The sequence below is a fragment of the Quercus suber genome, unplaced genomic scaffold, assembly GCF_002906115.3.
Source record: "Quercus suber isolate HL8 unplaced genomic scaffold, Cork oak 2.0 scaffold_911, whole genome shotgun sequence".
Classification (NCBI taxonomy): Eukaryota; Viridiplantae; Streptophyta; class Magnoliopsida; order Fagales; family Fagaceae; genus Quercus; species Quercus suber.
In genome coordinates, this window is record NW_027070335.1 from 84768 (window position 1) to 107272 (window position 22505).

A 22505-nucleotide genomic window follows, 5' to 3' on the forward strand; every position below is an offset into this window, starting at 1 on the left:
CCTCAAGATTTTACTGAACATGAACAAGAACTTTTGGAGTCTCAATTGCAACATTATGAGCTTGATGTGATAAAACATCTAGATTTTAGAATATGAGTACAATTTCCGAGCTATGTAGGGGATTAAAATTTCAGGAAAGTCTAATATCTATTTTTTGATTGATAGACTTATTCGTCTTGTGTTGACCCTTCCAGTTTCTACAGCAACTACAGAATGAGCTTTTTCAGCTATGAAGTTGTTAAAAACAAGACTTCGCAATAGAATGGAGGATGAGTTTTTGGCAGATAATATGATAGCTTATATAGAGAAGGAAATTGCTGGGAATTTTACTATAGTAGAGATGATAATGGATGAATTTTATTCCATGAAAAATCATCGTCAGGCATGATTTGATCCGGTTGATGACCCGACCTGACCTGAATAATGTTGCGTGGTTTTTAATGAGAGATTTACTAAGGCTTAGTCCATGGAGCGGAGGCTTGGGCAGACAAAAAATTTTTGGCCTATTTTGTAGCTTATTGTGAATCCTGTGCGCAAGATATAAAAGCCTTTTTTTTGTGATTAGGGTTTTGTCTTGTTGTTGTTTTTGAGAAAGAAAAACACTGTAACCGCACATTGTAATTTTCTTTAATAATAGTGAAATCTCTGCAACTCTGTGGACGTAGCAAATTGCCGAACCATGTAAATACTGTCTTGTGCGTGTGATTGTTTTTCTTTTGGCGTTTCTTTTGGCATTTTTGATCATTGTATATTTATGTTACAACCTGGCTCCCTCATGTATTTATTCCTGGCTACGCCCCTGAACACCTTGACTTCACTGAAGTTATGATTTATATTTTATAGTAGTTTAAAATTTTCAACTTTCAAGGGCATTTGAGTTGTCAAAATGCTTAAGCTTTGGTTGTCGACTAATCTTTACTGTAGGCGTATATGTTAATTGCTTTAATAGTACATTTTTTTAAAAATATTTTAAATTGAAGTCAAACTCAATACTTGTAGTATTTGATAAGTACCCTTACCAGCTGCTATTATAAAATTTACATCATGAATTGAATTATGAAGAATCAAAATAGAAGTCTTGAGAAAACTGGTTTTATAAACGTGTTCCCCGGCCTTTTCGATTTCATTTTAAAGCCCTCATATATTTTTTTGATGAATGAGCACCTCATTCTCATTATAAAGATTTTAAAATGGTACTAAAATAACCATTGAAGTAAAAATCAAAGAGAACCAGCAATAAATTCAGAGGACTGTACCTTTACATCAGATTCACATCTAGTAATCAAAAGGGAAAGCAACAAAGACAGTCAACATTTTATTGAATGAAAAACTACAGGCCAATACAGTTGATTTTGGGTTCTCAAAATATCCACTACTATTCTTGGCACGATGGGTTACCTTGATCCAGAGTAGTTTTTTTCTTTTTTGATAAAAATGTCGTAACTTTATTAAGACAAAGATAAAAACAATACTTTCTGAGTTAAAACTAACTCAATCATACTAGGATTTTCCTATATCCAAGTTACATAACGAAACACATTTTTCGCATATTGAGCCAAAATGTGTGTTGGCCAGTTGCCTTGTCTTCTGAAATGAGAAATTTGTACCCATCTAAACTCCAGAAGTTTATAATAAATCCCCCCAATAATATTACTTATCACAGTTGGTGACTCACTCACACCATACAAAGCATCAACCATAATCGGGGATTCACACTCTACATTACTTCAAGTATACCTAAATCCCAAGCAAAAAAGATCACCTTCTTCTAACGCTTTAGCTTCAGCTTCTGGCAGTCCCAATGGGAGTAGTAAGTGTTTGCTTAAAGTCAGGGACGGACCCACGTTGGGGCAGAGGGGGGCCATTGCCCCCCCCCCNGCAGAGGGGGGCCATTGCCCCCCCCCCCCCCCCCACACAAGACAAAAAAAAAAAAAAAAAAAAAAAGACTTGCCCTTTAATATATATTATATATATATATAAATATATTTGTCTCTCTTCTAAAATATTTAGATATTAATCTACAAGAAAATAAATAAAATCCATGCCCCTTTAACTACAAAAAAAAAAATAAAAAAAAATAAATAGACTAAACAAAAATCGCGCACAAAATAAGAAACAATTATTTTGTATGTTATACTTTGTTAATATGCTTTATAATATGAAATGTTTAAGAAATACTTATTTTATGTAGTATTTTGTTGAATATAAAATAGATATTAGTTTTTATTTTCATAATTTTTTTTTTTGTTTTAAGCTTTGGCCCCCCTCAGGTATAAATCCTGATTCCGTCCCTGCTTAAAGTTGTCGTTACTCTTCCTTCGGCGTCTCTAATAATAGCCCCCATACCAGCCATTTGAGAGCTAGAGAAGACTGCTTTGTCAACTTTAAGCTTATACCAAGAAGGACGTGGAGCCTTCCATTGGACATAGACCTAAGCCACAGGTAGAGTGATGCTGAAGTTGGTTGTTTGGAATTTGTTGAGTAGAAGTCTAGCCTTGTGCAGAATTGCCCCACCCTCCTGACTCGGTTTACCTTGACGAACTTCGTTCCGATTACACCATATACTCCATGCCACCATGATCATGTGCTCCAGTTTTTACATTGGTATACTTCCATACAGTTCATTTTTTGGTTTTTACTTTGTTAGGACATGTGTTTTACATATTAGGAACATATGTCAATATTTTATGTAATTGGTTAATCTTTTGACAAAACACACTTTACTTGTAATTGGGTAGATTTAGGATATATTTAATACTTCAAAGAACAAGAGTTCAAGTCTAGTATTGAAACCATGCAAATCTGTCTAAGAAACAAGTGAAGAAGTGCTAATTTTTTAAAGCTCGATAGCTACTCGACACCTCTCAATAGCTAGGCTATCTATTGAGCTCTTCAGCTTCTTTTTATCGCAATTTCGATACCTCTCGATAGCTAGGTTGATCGATAGAGCAACTTTTTGTCCCGTCGATAGCTCCTCGATAGCTCGCAATAGATAAACTCGATAACTTCTCGACACCTCTCGATCGATCGAGAATTACAAAATTCAGATTTCCAAATCTGATTTTCGGCCCATGCCAACATGTATGTGTAGGGTTTCTTTTCTCACAACTCTAGACATATATAAGGCTTATTTAGAGGCCATCACATAAGAGAATACAAGGAGAACATATGCAAAAGGTGACTGATGCCTTATTCTCTCTAAAAGAAGCTATTGCTTCTTTTGCGCCTTAGGGTTTTGTAACCAAGTGCTTCTTGATCTTCATTGTTGATGAAGTGAAGAATTTTGCAGTCAACAATCCTCTTCAAGTTGGTGTGTTAGTCATGTACTGGGAGCCGTGCATCATTGGTTAGTCACGTATTAGGATCCGTGCAAAAGGGTGGCGTTCATATATTGAAAATTTTAGAGGTTCTGAAGTAGTAGAAGATTTCTACTGTAAGTTCATCTATGAAGATTGTAGAGTTTAAGGACAAAAGTTTTGTACTAGATCTGAAATTTCTCTTTACTATAGTGGATTGCTTTTCAGGAGGTTTCCCCCCAAGTTTTTACTGTGAAACTAGTTTGTTTTATTGGTTTTCTTGAGTCATCATATTTTGTCTTCTTTATTTTTTCTGCTGCATGATTTTGACATGATATTGATTTTTTTTTTCTTTTTGTTGTTTTAACAAGTTTTATTCATAATAAATCTAATTAATAACTTGGGTTTAAATCTTGTTAATTCTATCAACCGCGGATCTAAATTTCCCAACATACTTCATTATAGTCTATTAAAGCTAAGTGAGGTCGCAAACGAGCTAAACTGAGCTGAGTTTCAAAATTTCAAGCTTTTTTTTTTTTTTTTTTTAGAAGATGAGCCAAGCTCAAGCTCATCACCAAACAAAATCTTACATTCAAGTTTGACTCATTTTCTTTTTTTTTTTTTTTTTAGAAGATGAGCCAAGCTCAAGCTCATCACCAAACAAAATCTTACATTCAAGTTTGACTCATTTTCTTGTCAAGCAAGCTCAAGCTTGTTCATGATTTGCTTGATTAACTCTCTTTTTTCTATACATTGTGAAACTATGACTAAAATATTTTCTCTCTTCAAAATATCATGAATTTTCACTATAAATAGACTATTTATATCATTAGTAAGTTGCAAATAATAATTTACATCATATGAAAATGTTGACAAATTTATACAATAAAATTTCAAGACTGGCTTGTTCACGAACACATTATTATATTTAATCTTGTCTTGTTTAATAATTAAGTCTAAACTTAACTTGGCTTATTTTCTAAACAAACAAACATAAATAAATTTTTTCTTGAGTTGAGCTTGAGCTGTTTATAAATAATTTAGTTCATTTACAGCCTTATTTTTATGAGATTAAATTATGTTTTCTTCAACGCATTCTGACTAACAATAGATTATGTTACTTTTACATTATAGACTATAGTGTATGGTGATGAATAAGGGCAAAGTGTATTGACTTGGTTTAGACTATTACCACCCCCCTCCTTCCCAAAAATGCTCTTCTTCTTCTTCTTCTTTTTATTTATTTTTATTTTTTATTTTTAAAAATAAATTTATCTATATAATATCTGAAACTTGAAATGTAGCATTTATACACTCTTGTTAAATCATATCAATGTAGTATTTCGATCTTTCTTCCATTTTGGTCCACTATGATCCATTAAGCTCATGATCTTAAAGTCCTTAACAAAATGATGCTATAAAGTAATTGTTGGGAAATTTAGACTCCAGTTGATAGAATTAACAAGTTTCAAACCCAAGTTGTTAATTAGATTTATTATGAATAAACTTTATTAAAACAAACAAACATCAATATCATGCACATCGGAAAAGTAAATAAGACAATATATGATGACCTAGGAAAACCAATAAAACAAATTAGTTTCACAGTAAAAAAACCTGAGGGGAAACCTTTCCAAAAAGCAATCTACTATAATAAAGAGAAATTTCAGATCCAGTACAAAACATTTGACCCTAGACTCTACAATCCCTCAAATGAACTTATAGTAGAAACCTTCTACCGCTTCAGAACCTCTGAACTCTTCAATATATGAATGTCACCTTTTTGTATGAATTTCAGTACGTGACTAACACACCAACTTGAGGAATGCAAAGTTCTTCACTTCATCAACAATGAAGATTAAGAAGCGCTTGGTTACAAAACCCTAAGGTGCAAAGATGCAGTAGCTTCTTTTAGAGAGAATAAGGCACTTGGTCTCCTTTTGCATGTGTTCTCCTTGTATTCTTTTTTGTGAAGACCTTTAAAATAAGCTTTATATATGCCTAGGGTTGTAAGAAAAGAAATCATACACATACATGTCAGCATGGGCCGAAAATCAAATTTGGAAATCTGAATTTTGTAATTCTCGATAGATACAGCTGTCGAGCTATCTGTCGAGACTTTGATAGATACATCTGTCAAGCTATTTGTCAAGTTTCATTAAACTTTGATAGATATTATTTGTTGATAGCTGTCGAGAATCTGTCCAACTTTAATGAACAGCTTTTCTTCACTTGTTTCTTGGTCCAATCTTCATGGCTTTAATACTATGTTAGGTTCTAAGACTTTAGGAACTAATGTATTAGAACATCAATTTGTATTTTCTTGGCAAACCATAATCAAAACATTTAGTCTAGGTTTAGGCTTGCTCAAAGTATGTTTATTTGTAAAATTGGAATCGAGTGATTGCAAAATTTATTGGACTAAATCTGCAAGGCTTGATCGATCGAAAATTAGACTCAATCAATCGAACCACGTGCAGATTTATTTTTCTACAGAATTCCAGTTTAGCCCAAACTCTACTTAAATGTCTTGAGGTTTAAGTAAAACACTCCTATATATAAAGGAAACCCTAAAACGTTTTTGAGAGCTTTTAGAGAGATTAAAGTGCCGTGTGTGCCTCTTTTTATTTTTAGGGTTTTGTACCCAAAGGCTCTCTAAAGGTTATTGCTCATATTGCTGTTTGTGTGAAAATCTCTTGTGAGATCTGTGAGGAGCTTTCCTTTACACAAGCTTAGGATTATCAAGAAGGAGATTCGTTCAAGAACTTGATGATCATTCAGTTGCTGCTATAAGAGCTTAAAGATACACAAGCAGGTGTACTTTTACTTGCTGGAGAATCTAAGAAAGAAGGAGTCCGTGGTCTCGGAGTTTGCATGCGGTCGTGTCAATAAGTTTTGGTGGGTAGCAATAGAATGTTAGTAGTCTAAATTCTATTGTAAAACTTCAATTCTTTCTATAGTGGATTTAAGTTTACTTTGAGGATAGTTAGGTTAAATCCTCCCTAAGTTTTTAATCGGTTTGGTTTTCCTAGGTCATCATATCATTGTATTATTTATTTTTCTGCTACTATGCATGATATGATTGTTTGATTATGATAACCTAGATCAGGAATTTGGACTAAATAATAACTTAGCTTATTAACTAGGTTAATCTGGTTGTGTTTTAAGAGGTCTAAAAACGAACATGCTAGACTTTGAACTCTTGTTTATTGAAGTATTAAACATATCCTAGATCTACCAAATTACAAGTAAAGTGCGTTTTGTCAAAGGATTAGCCAATTCTAAATGACATATGTTCTTAACATGATTCACATATGTCCTAATAGTAATTTACATATTTTTTCCTTGTATTTTGTATTTAATTTTTTCACCATAAGCTGAAGACAATTGGCTTTTGTTTATTTTTGTGGATTCCATTTGCAATATAAAGTATAAGATGTAAAAACTGATTTTAGGCATATGTTATGTCATACTTTAAGATAACAGAGTTTTTGCGTGTGACCTTGTTTGGATTAAAGAGATGTGATATTTAGCACTTAGATTAATGGTCTTAATCAGAGTTGTTCTTCAATGCAGATACTACAATTCGTCACTTCCAACAGGTTAACTAAGTGATACGCCTGTAATTTTGGTCGTCCATTGATGACTGGACGACAGTTACAATCTACATTAAAGAGTCAGCAAGTAGCACGCAATCAGATAAAACGGACATAAGATCGTTGTCAACAATAGCTAGCAGGCTTCAGTGTAAGCAAGCGTTACAAACACCATAAATGCATGGTCATAATTACTCCAAAGGATATAAGATGAAGAAGCCTATAAAAGGGCTAGACCAAAGGAAGAAAGTTACAAACAAATATTCTTAGCAATATTCTATACTCTTTATTCTCTCCAAATCACTTCACTGACTTGATCTTCTGAGGATTTGTGGCTAGCACCACACCAGTGTCTTGAGTCCTTATCTTATAATCACCTCTTTGCAGGATCAATTTTAATTGTCTACACCATCTTTGGATGAAGGGAATCAACAGGCGATATTCTACATCATCACTAAGCGAAGTGATGTTTACAACTCCGGAAAATTACTTTTGGAGCTAATCACAGGGAAGTGGGCAATAATAAAAAGCTATGAGAATGATAACATCAATAATATTTGATGAAACACGATTTTGCCTCGTCAGTATATTCCTTGTCAATACGATGGATGACCTGGAGCTTGTCAGTGTGTTCATTGTCAATACTACGGACAACCTGGAGATCCTATACCAAAGTAAGCACTAAGCAGATAATGACACCGGTTTGAGGCCTACCAAGGACCCTCCTGTACTTAAATTAGCTTAAACTTTTTAGAAATCTATAATCTATAGAGTAATTTGTGTGTGTGTTCAACATGCCTCACGTACTTGTCTCTCCTGGCTTTATATAGCCTTTGTGTGAGTAAATGCTCAGTCTATTGGCCTCTAACGTTGTACCACAGCTAGAGGATTTATGGCCTAATAATGACCATTTATCCTCAATCCTTTAACGTTTGTAACGGATATTAAATGTGCATAATTGGACGGTAGTAACGGCTCCGTGCTCATTTATCATTTGGATATTAAATGTTGTCTGGAACTAATGTGCTTATACTCCTCCATACTTTTACTCGTCATTAACATGGATGGTTTGCAATATGGACTAGCATTTTATCGCTATCCATTAGTTATGGTTGAGCTAGAGGGTTAAATGGCCCATTTAATAGCCATTTAACTTCCCCATTCAATGTCCTATAACGGCTGTGTAATGGTCAGCTTGAGATAGTTGTAACAGCTATGAGCTGATGGCTAGAAAGACTGGCTGGAAAGACTGTACGTTCATTACACTTGTACCATTTAAGTAAGAAATTTATATCTGAGCATTAATATGTACTTATGATCATCCTTAGTATTCACTTTATGGACAACCATTTTACACAACTTGTCAATATTGTTTGGGTCCGTCCCTTCTTGCAAGAGGCAATATAAGAAACATTGTTGATCCATGACTGCATGGAAAATTCGACACCAACTCGGTTTGGAAGGCAATAGGGACAGCAATAGCATGCGTGCCATTAATTTCCATCCAAAGGCCAAAGCGTGAGCCACGTGGTGATTGAATTGAAGGAAGGCTTGGAGATAGAAAAGGCTTATGAACAATATTGGTGTCCAATTATGAAATCCAACAATGCATTTGAAATGAACCCTTTGGGATTTGAGATGGGTATGGTTACCCAGGCAAGGTAGTGCGTAACTACGTACCATGTAGTTAATGGCTGGTTTTTGACTATAATAGCATACAAACGATCCCTTTTTTCTTTTTCTTTTTCTTTTTCTTTTTCTTTCTTTTTTTTTTATTTTTTTTTTATTTTTTATGAAAAAGGATCCAATTTGTTGAGTCTAAATATAATGATCGCTTATTTTCATTTGAGAAAGAAAACAATAAGTTATTATTTTCAATATCTATAGATCTTAGTATAAACAAAATAAGTTATGAAATCCATAGGTCTTTGTACTTGTTAGCTAAATTTGTTGATATCACTACAACAAAAGTGGACTATGGTGACGAAACCTTTCGTCACAATATGTCCTTATTTCGTCACCGAATACATATGGTGACGAAACAGCATTCGTCACCTAAGCTCCGTCACAGAATGTATTGGTGACGAAAATGTTTCGTCACCAATAAAAAAATGATAGGTGACGAAATTTTTTTGTCACCAATAAAAAATGGTAGCTGACAAAAGTTTTTCGTCACCTAATATTTTCGTCACTAAACCTTATTTTTAGTGACATAATATTTCCTCACCAAATGTATTTATTTTTTCCAATTTCAATAGATTAGGTGACGAAGTTTTGCGTCACCAAATTTTTTTTTTTTTTTTAATTTTATAATTTCAATAGATCAGGTGACGAATTATTTCATCACCAATTTCTGCTTATAGTCAGATATGGCGACATAAATTATTGTCACCAAATTTTTTTTTATTCTAAATATTCTTTACATTTACTTGCCATTATACTAACATGTTCATTTCTAACCAAATCCATAAAAAAAATTAAAAATTAAAAATTAAAAAAAAATTCATTCATTTCTAACCAAATCCATAAAATAAAATAAAAAAAGCCATAAAATCTAAAAATGTAATAAAGATGTTCACAAAGTTACAACCATTTATATACAAATGATGTCTTAGCTTCCAAAGTTTATAGAAAATTATTTGAGTTCAAGTAGTCCCACAAAAGCTATCTTTCTGCCACCAATCCCATATCTGCACAAGTATAAACGAAAATATATTAATAACAAACTAGACTGCAAACCTATATTCCTGATAAGANTGTAGCCGCAAAGAAGTCTATACCATTTTTAACAATACTTTCACAACAAAATTTATATAAAAGTTGTTATTAGTTCTAATTTGAACCTACTATTGAAATTATTTTTTTACTCACCAATATTAACTAATAACAATCTGTTACTTAAAATTTATTGTGAAACATTGAGAAAATATTATAGTAACATTTAATTATGATTTTTTATTCTTTTTATTCTTTTCTTTTCTTTCCTTGCATCCATATGTTTCTTTTCCTTTTTTTTTTTCTTTTTTTTTTTCTCTTGTTTTTTCTCCTCCACACACGTATCCCTATCCCCACTCCTCTCATTTGGTTTTTATTTTTCTAGACTCTTCCTCCTCCACACAATGTGTCCTCTGCTTTTATTTTTCTTTCTTTATCTCTAGCTCTCTCTTTCTCATTCTCTTTCTCTCATACTCTCACCCTGTCACACACACATTACCGGCGAAGAACAAAGCCAGAATTTAAAGCTTGCTTTGCCCAAGAAAAGAGTTTTTGAAGAGAGGGAGCTGTGTGATGTGCTCTGAAAAGAGAAGAAGAAGAAACATAAAAACACGTTGTGTTTCTTTGGAGATGGCAATGGCAGAGTTTCTAAAGACATAATGACATGACGTACTCCCAGTAATTGTGCTTTCTTTTTCTTTTGTTTTTTTGTTTTGTTTTGTTTTGTTTTTTTTTTTTTTTTTTTAAGGTTCAAATTCAAAGTGAACCGTGAGAAGCAGTCTGATAACAGTTCTCAAAACAGTGCGGTTGAACCGCGGTTCGAGCAGTTCCTTGCTTTTTTTGTTTTTGGCATAGACCAGTTCTTAAGATTAAAAGAACCGTGATTGTGAGAGGTTCATGGGTTTCAAAACCTTGCTAAAGAAAAGTACTACCTTTCAGAACCAGCATGGCTAAAGTCCACTTCATGCCAAATCATGGACTAATAATCTTTTTGTTTTCTAAATTACAATTATTCATGCTTGTATCTTACATTATCCTCTTGTACATGTAGACTTTAAAAACTATTTCTATTCAAAATGAAATAGGATTAATTAAGCCTTAATGTTATTATATTTCATGATTCTTTTGAGTAAAATACAAGTTTAAAATAATTTTGGGAAATGGAATCTAGAATTCTTGCCAGCTTATGGAATATTGGCATGATATCAGTTGGCTTAATTAAGTTCTCTGTAATTATTATTATTATGGAGATAGATTCTCTCTTACGTTAAAGTTTAAACCTCACTTCAGTCAATGCAAGCAGAAATATTCAATTGACAACAATAAACTTTATTAGTCAAGTGAATCAACTAACACCACATTACATGATTTTCATTTAATTCATCTATGTAATGCTACATTATTAGGGGAGAAAGTCAACAAAAAATGAGGATGCTTTTATTATTATCTTACATGCGTTGCATAGTTTTAGCAAAAGCAATTAATCACACCTTATGCATAAAATGTCAAATATATAGGTCCTTCAAATACATGATGTTCAAATTAACCATATTAATTTACTTATGATTACTCAATTATCAATGAGGGGGTACATCATTAAATTGTACTTAATTGAATTATCTTCAATTAATCTTAGGTCTTGTTCAAGGATGGGCAGCTATAGTGATGGGAATTTTGTCAGGAAGTGTTCCATGGTTCACTATGATGATAGTACACAAGAAGTCAAAACTACTCCAAAAGGTTGATGACACGCTAGGTGTGTTCCACACCCATGCTGTGGCTGGATTACTTGGTGAAATTCTTACTGGTTTCTTTGCTGAGCCTGAACTATGCAAACTCTTTCTGCCTGTTACAAACTCTAGGGGAGGAGTCTATGGAGGAAAAGGAGGAATACAAGTCGGCAAACAGATTGTAGGTGGCTTATTCATCATTGGATGGAACCTTGTTGTCACAACTATCATCTGCCTTGCGATAAAATTGGTGATCCCTTTGCGTATGCCCGATGATTTATTAGTTATAGGGGATGATGCTGTTCATGGTGAGGAAGCATATGCATTGTGGGGTGATGGAGAGAAGTATGATTCTAGTAAGCATGGCAATTATCCAGATGAAACATTGGACCCCAAGCTATCAACTGGTGCTACTCAGGTGGTCTAGACTCTAGAGGGATTTAAATTTATTTTTCCAAGGGCAAAAATTAGTACAGTTATTTAACTCTATTATATTAAGATTTTCAATTATATTCAAACACGTCTATATATTCAAACACATCTATATTAATCTATACTGTGTAAACACTACAACAAAAGTGGACTATGGTGACGAAACCTTTCGTCACAATATGTCCTTATTTCGTCACCGAATACATATGGTGACGAAACAGCATTCGTCACCTAAGCTCCGTCACAGAATGTATGGTGACGAAAATGTTTCGTCACCAATAAAAAAATGATAGGTGACGAAATTTTTTTGTCACCAATAAAAAATGGTAGCTGACAAAAGTTTTTCGTCACCTAATATTTTCGTCACTAAACCTTATTTTTAGTGACATAATATTTCCTCACCAAATGTATTTATTTTTTCCAATTTCAATAGATTAGGTGACGAAGTTTTGCGTCACCAAATTTTTTTTTTTTTTAATTTTATAATTTCAATAGATCAGGTGACGAATTATTTCATCACCAATTTCTGCTTATAGTCAGATATGGCGACATAAATTATGTCACCAAATTTTTTTTTATTCTAAATATTCTTTACATTTACTTGCCATTATACTAACATGTTCATTTCTAACCAAATCCATAAAAAAAATTAAAAATTAAAAATTAAAAAAAATTCATTCATTTCTAACCAAATCCATAAAATAAATAAAAAAAAGCCATAAAATCTAAAAATGTAATAAAGATGTTCACAAAGTTACAACCATTTATATACAAATGATGTCTTAGCTTCCAAAGTTTATAGAAAATTATTTGAGTTCAAGTAGTCCCACAAAAGCTATCTTTCTGCCACCAATCCCATATCTGCACAAGTATAAACGAAAATATATTAATAACAAACTAGACTGCAAACCTATATTCCTGATAAGATGTACTACAAAAAAAAAAAAAAAAAGATTATTAGTAAGACAATGCAGAAAATGTCCAAGAATACTTAATAACAAACTAGACAAAATAATCATAATGCAACATCATATGAAGCCAAACTGTCAAAGAAAGAAGACCCACAACATTCTCATCAAATAAAAACCAAACCTACATTACAAACCATGGAGAAATCATAAAGAATGCAGGAAAAATCCCAATTTAAAAAAAAAAAACAAATAAAGTGAAATCCAAAACAAAAACTCAGATACCATCATAAACACAAACCCACCCACCACAACGAATAAAAAAATCCAGCCAACACTATTAAAAAAAAATACAACAAAACAACCAACAACTAGCCACTACCATAAACAAAAAACCCACTACCACCATTAAACAAAAAACATAGTCACCACCAATAACACAAAACCCAGCCACTACCATAAACAGAAAACCTAACCATCACAATAAACAAAAAACTCAGCCACCAATAACAAAAAACACCCAACAACCACCATTTAACCAAAAATCACAGCCACCACCCATTAAACAAAAAACCCACCACCACCATTAAACAAAAAACACAGCCACCACCATTAACACAAAAACTCAGCTACTGCATAAACAAAAAACCCAACCATCACAATAAACAAAAAACTCACCACCAACATTAAACAAAAAACCCACAACCACCACTAACAAAAAACACAGTCACCACCATTAACACAAAAACACAGTCATTACCATAAACAAAAAACCCAACCACCACCATAAACACAAAAACCCAACCACACAATAAACAAAAAATCCAGCCACCATCATTAACACAAAACCCACCACCAACATTAGACAAAAACTCCAACTACCATCACAAACAAAAAACTCACCACCACCATTAAACAAAAAACACAATTGTAGCACAATTGTGCTATAGTACCCTCATACATATAAGAGGTTACTATAGCACAATTGTAAAAATGTTTACAATTGAGAGACTGGGTAAGGCTTGTTTTTTGTTTTTATGCTAAAATATAGCAGCATATACCATATACAAGCCCCAATACTAATGCTTTAGGGAGGAAAATAAAACACTAACCAAGGTGTGTTCTAGTTAGTAGATGAGCTCCCCCACTGCCACAAATGTCACTGTCACCCTTGCTCCTCAAATATTGTATGATGCAATCCATCTTCTCCTCCAGCCTGAAGTTTGCATCTTGAAGCTCTTCTACTCGACCCTCCAGCTTGTAGTTTGCATCTTGGAGCTCTTCTACTCGACCCTCGAGTTGTTGAGTATACTGAGTTGAGGAAGATGAGGCAAAAGTCCTAAGAGACGAGGAAGGCCTCATGCCAAGTCCCTTTACATAGCCAGATCTCGGCTTAAGAACTATCATAGATATCTCCTCTTCGGTCAAAGGCTGTGCTTCAGGAGTGCTACAATGCTCATCTTGTACTCTCAACATCTCTTGCTGTCATTTCAAAAATAAATTATAAACCATTCAAATAAAATATATATTCTAGTTTTGCAAACTCAAGGCATGTACTGATATACATACATATGTATGTTCGCAATCAGGGTGTATCCACTGTTTGTCTTTGAATTGAAATGGGTATCATAGTAGACTTGTGCCAGCTTAGGAATATGACCTCCATTTTTCCGTCTCTAATTATATGCTTTTCAATGTTAGAAGACAAGTTAATTAATTACAACAAGTAATATACTAGGCTTTTGAAAAATTGAAATAACACACCGCCTCATCCACCCTAACTGCAAGCGACTTGTTTCCACATCTATGAATGTGTTTATCAACCGTTCCCTCTTTATTTCTGTTTCTAGCATTTCTTGCTGAGACTTTCTATAAAGAATAAAGACCAAGAAAATATTAGAGTTTTGACTTAAGTTATATATATATATATATATATATTACAATATAAATCTACTCCACCTTCCAAATAAGTATTAATCCAACAAATTTGATAGAATAAATAATCTAGTAGACATGACACCATAATAAGATTTACATAAAACATTAATCCAATGCATATATAGGTAGGTATTATCTAGGTGAAAGGTGAGAACATACTTCACTTGTAATTAAAATTTTCAAAGTATTAATTACCAGCCAATCTTCATCACTCCACTTTCCATCAATTAGTTCAATCCATTTTTCTCGTGTAACATTTTTTGGTGGGTGGTTTCTTGCATACGTGCTTCCTTCATCCTTTACAAGTTTTTTATATTTTGTAAACAACCTGTTGTAGTGGCTGCTCAATAATCTACCACACTTTGTATTTAGAGATTTGCTGACAAGTACAAATTCTCCTTGTATATCAAATTGATCCTGCAAAGTGAGGTATGTATGAAGAAAATATTATTCCTTGAATTCAATATGCTTAGTGAAACATCAACAATACACTATAAAATACAATATAAAGTATAAAGCAATGTAATGAAAACAACAAAATCAAGCTCATGGACAACTATAAACATTTAAAGTACCGCCACATTTTGAATGATCGCCTCTTTTTCACTGCTATCAACATTCTTCCAACTATAAGCATTCATAGTGGACAAGTTCGTACGCACTTGTACACCAATTTGGCTAGCAAACTTCCCTGCATGTTCACCAACAGGAGCACAAAACTCTGGGCAATGTGGACCGGTAGCTTCCCATGTTTCTCAACAAGTCCTCGTACCCCTAATCCACGCGTCATGCCACGGGCACGTCTACCAATCGATGCTACAAGGACATAATATAAATTAAATCAACAAGTGAACCAAATATAGTATAATTACAAAATCAAGTAATGGAACTTAAATATCTCACCATCCGTGGTAGACAGTGTGCCCACAAGCTGTGCCTCTACATTAGTAGAAATTTGGGCAAGAGAATCTCCACCAAGATGCATGCTCGATAATGGGCAGGATTCGGAGCCTGCGCGTGGTCGTGTCAGGAAGTTCTACTGGTGGGTAGCATTAGGAAGTCAAGCGGGGAGCTTGTAGTCCTTTTGTACGAACTTCAATTCTTTCATAGTGAATTCAGGTTAGCCTTGAGGATCGGTGGGTCAAATCCTCCCCAGGTTTTTACCGTGTGGTTTCCTGAGTGATCATATCTTGTGTTATTTATTTTCCGCTGCATTATATCTTGATATGATTGTTTGGATTGTTTTAACCTAGAATTGCTTAATTTGACTAAGTAACAACTTGGCTAATTAATCTAGGCTATGCAATCTGGTTGTTTAAGGGGTCTAAATTTCCATCACCATCATATATATTCTCATGACCCCATGGAGAGAAAATGATATTTTGAATTTTTCAAGGTCTGGCATGCAAATCGAGGGTGGACAAAATACGGTATCAACAATGGCACTAACTTGGCCAGACAAACTAAAGGGTGACCCAAACAAGAGGTCCAGGAACAAGTATTGCCGCTTCCACTAGGACCATGGGTACGATACTTCCAAGTGCTACAACTACAAATAGCAGATCGAGGCCTTAATCAAGCAAGAGAAGTTGTAGTGGTTCGTTAGGGGTGGGGAGAACCCACTGCAGGACCTTGAGCTCGATCAGTGGGCAAAGGAAAGGCCAAGAGCCCGCTTAAGGAGATAAGGGTAATTGTAGGAGGAAACACTATGGCAGGATCATATAAAACGACAGGAAAGATATACTTGCGTATGGTGCAGAGCGTTCAGATTTCCAGACAGCCTTCTAAAGCAACCAAGGTTGACAACCTTGCCATCAGCTTTACAGAAGAAGATGCTAGATGACTACACCACCCTCATGACGACACTTTGGTAATTAGCTTGTCTATTGTAGATTTCAATACCCGACGGGTATTAATAGATAACAGAAGCTCAGTAGATATCCTCTACTATCCTGCCTTCTAGCATATGAGGATCAACAAAGAATGTCTCCCACCCACGGACACACCATTAGTTGGATTTTGTGGCACCAAGGTCTTCCCCGTATGAGCTATCACCCTACTAGTAATCATTAGGTTGTATCCTCAGCAACTCGCTAGAGAAGTCAATTTTCAGGTGGTTGACTATTCCTCTGCCTACAACGCCATTATAGGCTGACCTACGCTTAATGCCTGGAGGGCGGTCACATCTACATACCACCTACTGGTGAAGTTCCTAACAGAGTACGGGATAGGAGAAGCGCAAGGGAACCAGATGGCCGCTTGTGAGTGCTACGTCGCTATGCTAGAGATGGATGATCACTTACAAGCTTTGACCATTGAGGAAATAAGGGTTGCGGTAGAGCCAACAGAAGACTTGGAAGAAATCTCCTTGGACAACAACATCTAGGGCTGAGTAATTCGTATCGGCACGTAGGTCGACCCTTTGGTTCACAAAGAGCTTGCCTTCTTCCTGAAAAACGATCGGGACGTCTTTGCTTTAGAGCCACGAAGACATGTTAGGGATCAGTTTGAGTACCATGGTCCACAAGCTCAACATATGCCCATCCTTTCCCCCCGTCCAATAGAAGAAATGGGTCTCTGCACAAGAAAGGGACAGGGCCATAGCCGAAGAAGTACATAATTTGCTGGAGGCAGATTTCATTCGGGAAGTCTATTACCCCAAATGGTTGGCCAACAAGGTAATGGTCAAAAAAGCAAATGGCAAGTGGAGAATGTGTGTAGATTTCACCTACCTAAACAAAGCATGCCCCAAGGATAGCTACCCACTCCCACATATCGACCTCCTTGTGGACTCAATAGCAGGTCACAAACTTCTAGGTTTCATGGACACCTTTTTCGGGTATAATTAAATCAAATTGGATAAGAAGACCAAGAGAAGACCTTATTTGTCATGAGCCAAGGACTCTTCTGCTACAAAGTCATGCCATTTGGGTTGAAAAACGTAAGATAAAGCGAAACATGGAAGTATACGTAGATGACATGCTAGTGAAAAGCGCAAAGGAGGTTAACCACTTAGACAACCTTCGAGAAACATTCTATACTCTTCACCTCTACAACATGAAGCTCAACCCGATCAAGTGTGTGTTCGGTGTGGCGTCAGGGATATTCTTAGGTTTTATGGTGTCACAGTATGGTGTGGAAGCTAATCCCGACAAAGTTCGGGTAGTAATAGAGATGGCTCCACTAAAGAGCATGAAGGAAGTGCAAAGCCTATACGGTAAGGTTGCAACCCTTAATAGGTTCGTCTCCAGGGTAACAGATAAGTGTTTACCTCTCTTCAAAGAGCTAAGGAAGGCTTTAGAGTGGATTGATGAATGCTAGAGGGCTTTTGAGGAACTAAAGACATACCTTGCGTCCCCATAATTTCTCAGCCCATCCAAGTCAAATGAAGAGCTCTCCCTCTACTTAGTCGTGTCCTCAACGGTTGTCAGCTCCGCTTTCATACGGGAGGAAGACTGGGTGTAGTCACTCATTTACTACACTAACTGAGCATTTTGGGGAGCTGAAGGAAGATATCCCCCAATGGAGAAGTTGGCACTAATCACAGTTACCCGAAAACTTAGGTCGTACTTCTGAGTACACACCATAGTGGTCCAAACAAACAAGCTGTTAAGGAAGGCGATGAACAACCCAGAAGTAGCAGGACGACTAGGTCTATAGGCAATAGAACTCGACAAGTTCGACGTCCAATATCGACCCAGAACTACGATCAAGGCACAGGCTTTGGCTGATTTCATTGCCGAGTTTACAACAAAAGAAGACGAGGAGATGGTATTGATGGTATGGATGATATGGATGGACAGATCGTTTAGAGGCTGTTTGGATTGACAATTTTCATGACTCAATTCTCAGTTTTCATGACTCAATTCTCAAAAATGGTGGGACCCATAGCAAAATACTCGTTTGCCTGCACCAATACTCTATTTTCATAACTCTATTTCCAATACTCAATTCTCTACTTTTTGAGTTATGAGTTGTGGAAACTGAAAACAACTTTTGGCTGTTTTCAGTTTTCAATTCTCAATTTCTCATAACTCAATGGCAAACTTGTAATAAAACACACATGAGGGACCCACAGCCGTACCTTTTGACCAAACCAATTCTTTTTTTTTCTTCTTTCTTTCTTCTCCTGTGGGTTCGTTCTTCCCTTTTCTTTTTTTCTTTTTTTTTTTCTTTCCCCTTTCTTCTCCTGGGTTCGTTCTTCACTTTTCTTTTTTTTCTTTTTCTTTCCCCATTCTTCTCCTGGGTTCGTTCTTCTTCTTCTTCTTCTTTTTTTTTTTTTTTTCCATCTTCACCTGGGTTCACGTCCCCCCTTTCTTCCTCTCTTTTTTATTTTTTTCCTTTCATCACCTGGGTTCAGTCTCCTGGTGTTCTTCCCTCTTTTAATTTTTTTTTTCTTTCTTGGGTTCGGATGATCTGAACTTTCTTTTTTCTTTTTTCTTTTTTTTTTTCCTTTCTTATGGGTTCGGGTCTGTGGGTACTCTGAAAAACAAAAAAAAGCAAAAAAAAAATAATAAAATAAAAAAGCTGCAGTGTGTGACAGAAATGGGGTCCACAAATAGTGTGAAAATATTGAGTGATGAGAAATGAGTGATGGTGCCAAACAAACATAGTATTTTAGAGTGATGAGTGATGAATGATGAGTTATGAGTGATGAGTGATGAGTGATGAGTGATGAAAATTGAGTGACGGAAATTGAGTGATGAAAAAGTTGGTGCCAAACAGCCTCTTATTATTCATTGGCATTTGAGCATCAAACATACAAAGAAAAGAATGGCAATTCAGCAAACTATTCTTTTAATAAATTGTTCTATTAAACCTGAAAAGAGAACTTGTATTACCATGTAAATTGCTTCAAGCAATTAAGTCTGAGATGTAGTTCCTTGATGTGGGAAAAATTTATAAATCTCGTGTATAGGCAATGCCAAAGTTTCCATTTGATTAAGATACAGATTACAATCAAATTGAATTTCAGAAGAATCGCTACACAACCAAGTCACTTTTGAGTGTTAAAGATTTACTTGTAGGAAATTGCTATGACTATCCATCCCATCTCTAAAAAGTCTAAATGTTGACATAGAGGAAGTTTATCGGATATCAATTTGTTGTGTGCATTCAGTTATAGATAATTTACATGAAACAGAAGTAAAAATATTAAATCAACAATGACGCAGAGATTTATGTGGTTCAATTCTAGGCCTACGTACACAAATTGTTTTTTCCCACATTGTTTCCACTTGGCTTTTGATCAAATGCAGCCATAACATATTGATAAGGATAAGGGGAACAACAAACATACTGACACATATATGGCCTGATAAAAGGTAATGTTACCTATATTATTAGTTACTGATGTTTCAAGTGTTAGAAAAATACATGTTTGTATCACATATGAGACATACGTAGCGGAAAATTAATAGATCTACTTCATTCGTAATTGATAACATGTACTATGTAAATTTCAGAATATAAGAACAAGAAAGTATACCTTGGCGCAGTGAAATTCAAAACAAAATATTAGAAGTACTCAAGAACACTTTTAATCTTCACTCCAATTCCACTTGTGCTCAAGAAGTGTGGTCTCTCAATCAATTTACATAAATGTGTTCAAGGGAGAATAAGAGTGTCCAACACTCACATATAAACCATTTTATTCTCTTACAAAATTTTGTATGTTTCTCTCCTTATAACTGATTATCTAATTGGGCTAGCCTTTTGGGCTATTCCAATTGAGCTTTAGTATGTGGCTTGGAGTGAGACCAAAAGGGAACAAATAAGACACTAGTTTCAATGGGCATTAAGCTTTTCTGTCAACTCTTGACAAGTCCATAGTTATCATTAATTATATTTAATACCACTATTTAAATATAATTGCACTCTAGGTCTTATTAATAAATTATATCCCAAGACTTTTTTGTACATGCAAACTCTTCATAAAATATTCATAGTGATACAAAGTCATATAGATTGACTGCCATTTTAAAGATTACTACATTTTAATCCTTAAGTACGTAGTTTAATCATTTAAATTATTCATTATATATTTATGAAATTCAATTTCATAAATATATACTTTAGTAACTCCTTACTAAAGTGGTTAGGCCTAATACTCTAAATAACTGAACCCATTAAACTTATTATCTCAAGGGAATATTTTATATCTCCGTTAAAAGATTATGAATACCATCTTGAGAATATATGTTCTATCAACACTAAATGTAGTTGCCCAACATACTGAAGTTTTGATCTTTACTTAAATCTCACTCATGATAGATCAAAACAACTTACACTTCATGATCAGGTTCATTATTCTCTCAGGATTAAGAGTTCATGTAATTAGAATTCGTGAGATTTATTATTCATTTGACAGTCGTTAGGAGAATAATAAATCTCACAGCGGTCCAATTCAATATGTCTTAACTCTTAAAACATATCAACTAGAAGTCTCCATTTCCATGATCAAGACAAATCATCTTAATTAATATGTTATAGTTTTCCCAGATGAAATGCCCAGTTTCATCCCCAACTACAAACTAATTTTGAGTTTACAAAAAACTTGTGATTTATATATTCTGTGATTAATTCACATAAATCATATACTATGCATCTCATGGGCTATATGATAATATCCAAATATTCATATTACCACTATTTTAGATAATAATAAAACAATTTTATTAATTACAACATTATGTCATACATAATATTATATATAGTATCATACAATAGGATTTATGGGCACTAATCCTAACATTAAGAGGCTTGGTTGGTTTATTTTATTAAAAGATCTGGATTAGAGTGCTATACATAATAAACATAAATTCTAGTAGTATAGCTGTATCTTAACATAAATAGAGAGAGATACGAGGCTTACATTGTTGACCAATGTGAATCCAATTCATTAATTGAATAATTAATCATTTTTAGATGGTTTTTCAATTTCTAGACTTTTCTTTTTTTGAGAGTACAATTTTAGACTTGTTGAGAGTTATATGTTTCTCTTATTCTCAGAAAATAGAAACGTCAAAGACCTGCTGTTTCTTTCTCAATAATATGACCTAACTACCACATCATGTAACTTAGTGTCTGTGTGCAAATAGCTTATTTTGCATTTTGCTAGAATTTTTTTACTAAAAGTATGCTAAAGTATATTTGAACCTTGAAATTTTTTGAAAAAGTGAGAAAAAGCGGAAAAATATGAGGTTTTAAAAAGCTATATATAAAAGCTAAAAAAAGATAAAAGCTAAAAGTTGATGCCAAACACAACCTTAGTGTAGTAAAATTATCATATCTATTTATTTTTACTACTCTATGACAAAATACCCCTTATTGGCATAACACAATTCCCCTCGTTCACCTAGACTTTTCACTATAACAACATTACCTCTTTTTTTAGTTCAAATGTAGTCCTTTCAAATTAAAGATAACAGAGTCTTAGTGTCCATTTGGGGACAGCTTATTTAGCTGAAACTGAAAACTTTTTACTGAAAATACTGTAAATAAAGGTAAAAATTAGCTGAATAGTGCAATAGGACCCCATGAATAGTTCCAAAAAGTGTAATAGGACACATGAATAGTAGCAAAAATAAGCTGAAAAATTCAGCTCATCCCAAACACACACTTATAAAGCCATTTTACAAGTAAATTGCACACTTAAAAATTTAAAAAAAAAAATTCCACATCCAGTTAGTTTTCCCTGTTTTTTCCTCTTTTTTTTTTTTTTTTTAAAGAGGCCGTTTCAAAGATAATATTCAAATCCAAAATTAAGGTCTTTTTAATTTAACAGTTTTTAAAATTATAACTTTTGATTTAGCCTCATGTTCCATTTAAAAAATAAAAATAAAATTAAAGAAATTATTTCTTTTACTGAAAAATTCTTTCGTTTTTTTC

General features: G+C 34.2%; 1 protein-coding gene and 1 long non-coding RNA gene across 2 annotated transcripts; one reads left to right on the forward strand and one right to left on the reverse strand.

The window, feature by feature from the left end:
* The first annotated feature begins 9909 nt into the window (after positions 1-9909).
* Positions 9910-11875, forward strand: LOC136065272 (uncharacterized). Its single transcript, XR_010626900.1, has 2 exons — positions 9910-10285; positions 11244-11875. It is a non-coding gene; the product is annotated as an uncharacterized LOC136065272 (long non-coding RNA).
* Positions 11876-14221: 2346 nt separating this feature from the next.
* LOC136065270 (uncharacterized) lies at positions 14222-15608 on the reverse strand. The gene is made up of 5 exons (XM_065768236.1): positions 15519-15608; positions 15191-15431; positions 14811-15032; positions 14442-14546; positions 14222-14353 (listed from the first exon to the last, which is right to left on the reverse strand). Exons 2-5 carry the CDS (start codon positions 15254-15256, stop codon positions 14222-14224), a joined length of 525 nt encoding a protein of 174 aa, XP_065624308.1. The 5' UTR covers positions 15257-15431; positions 15519-15608.
* Positions 15609-22505: the final 6897 nt, after the last annotated feature.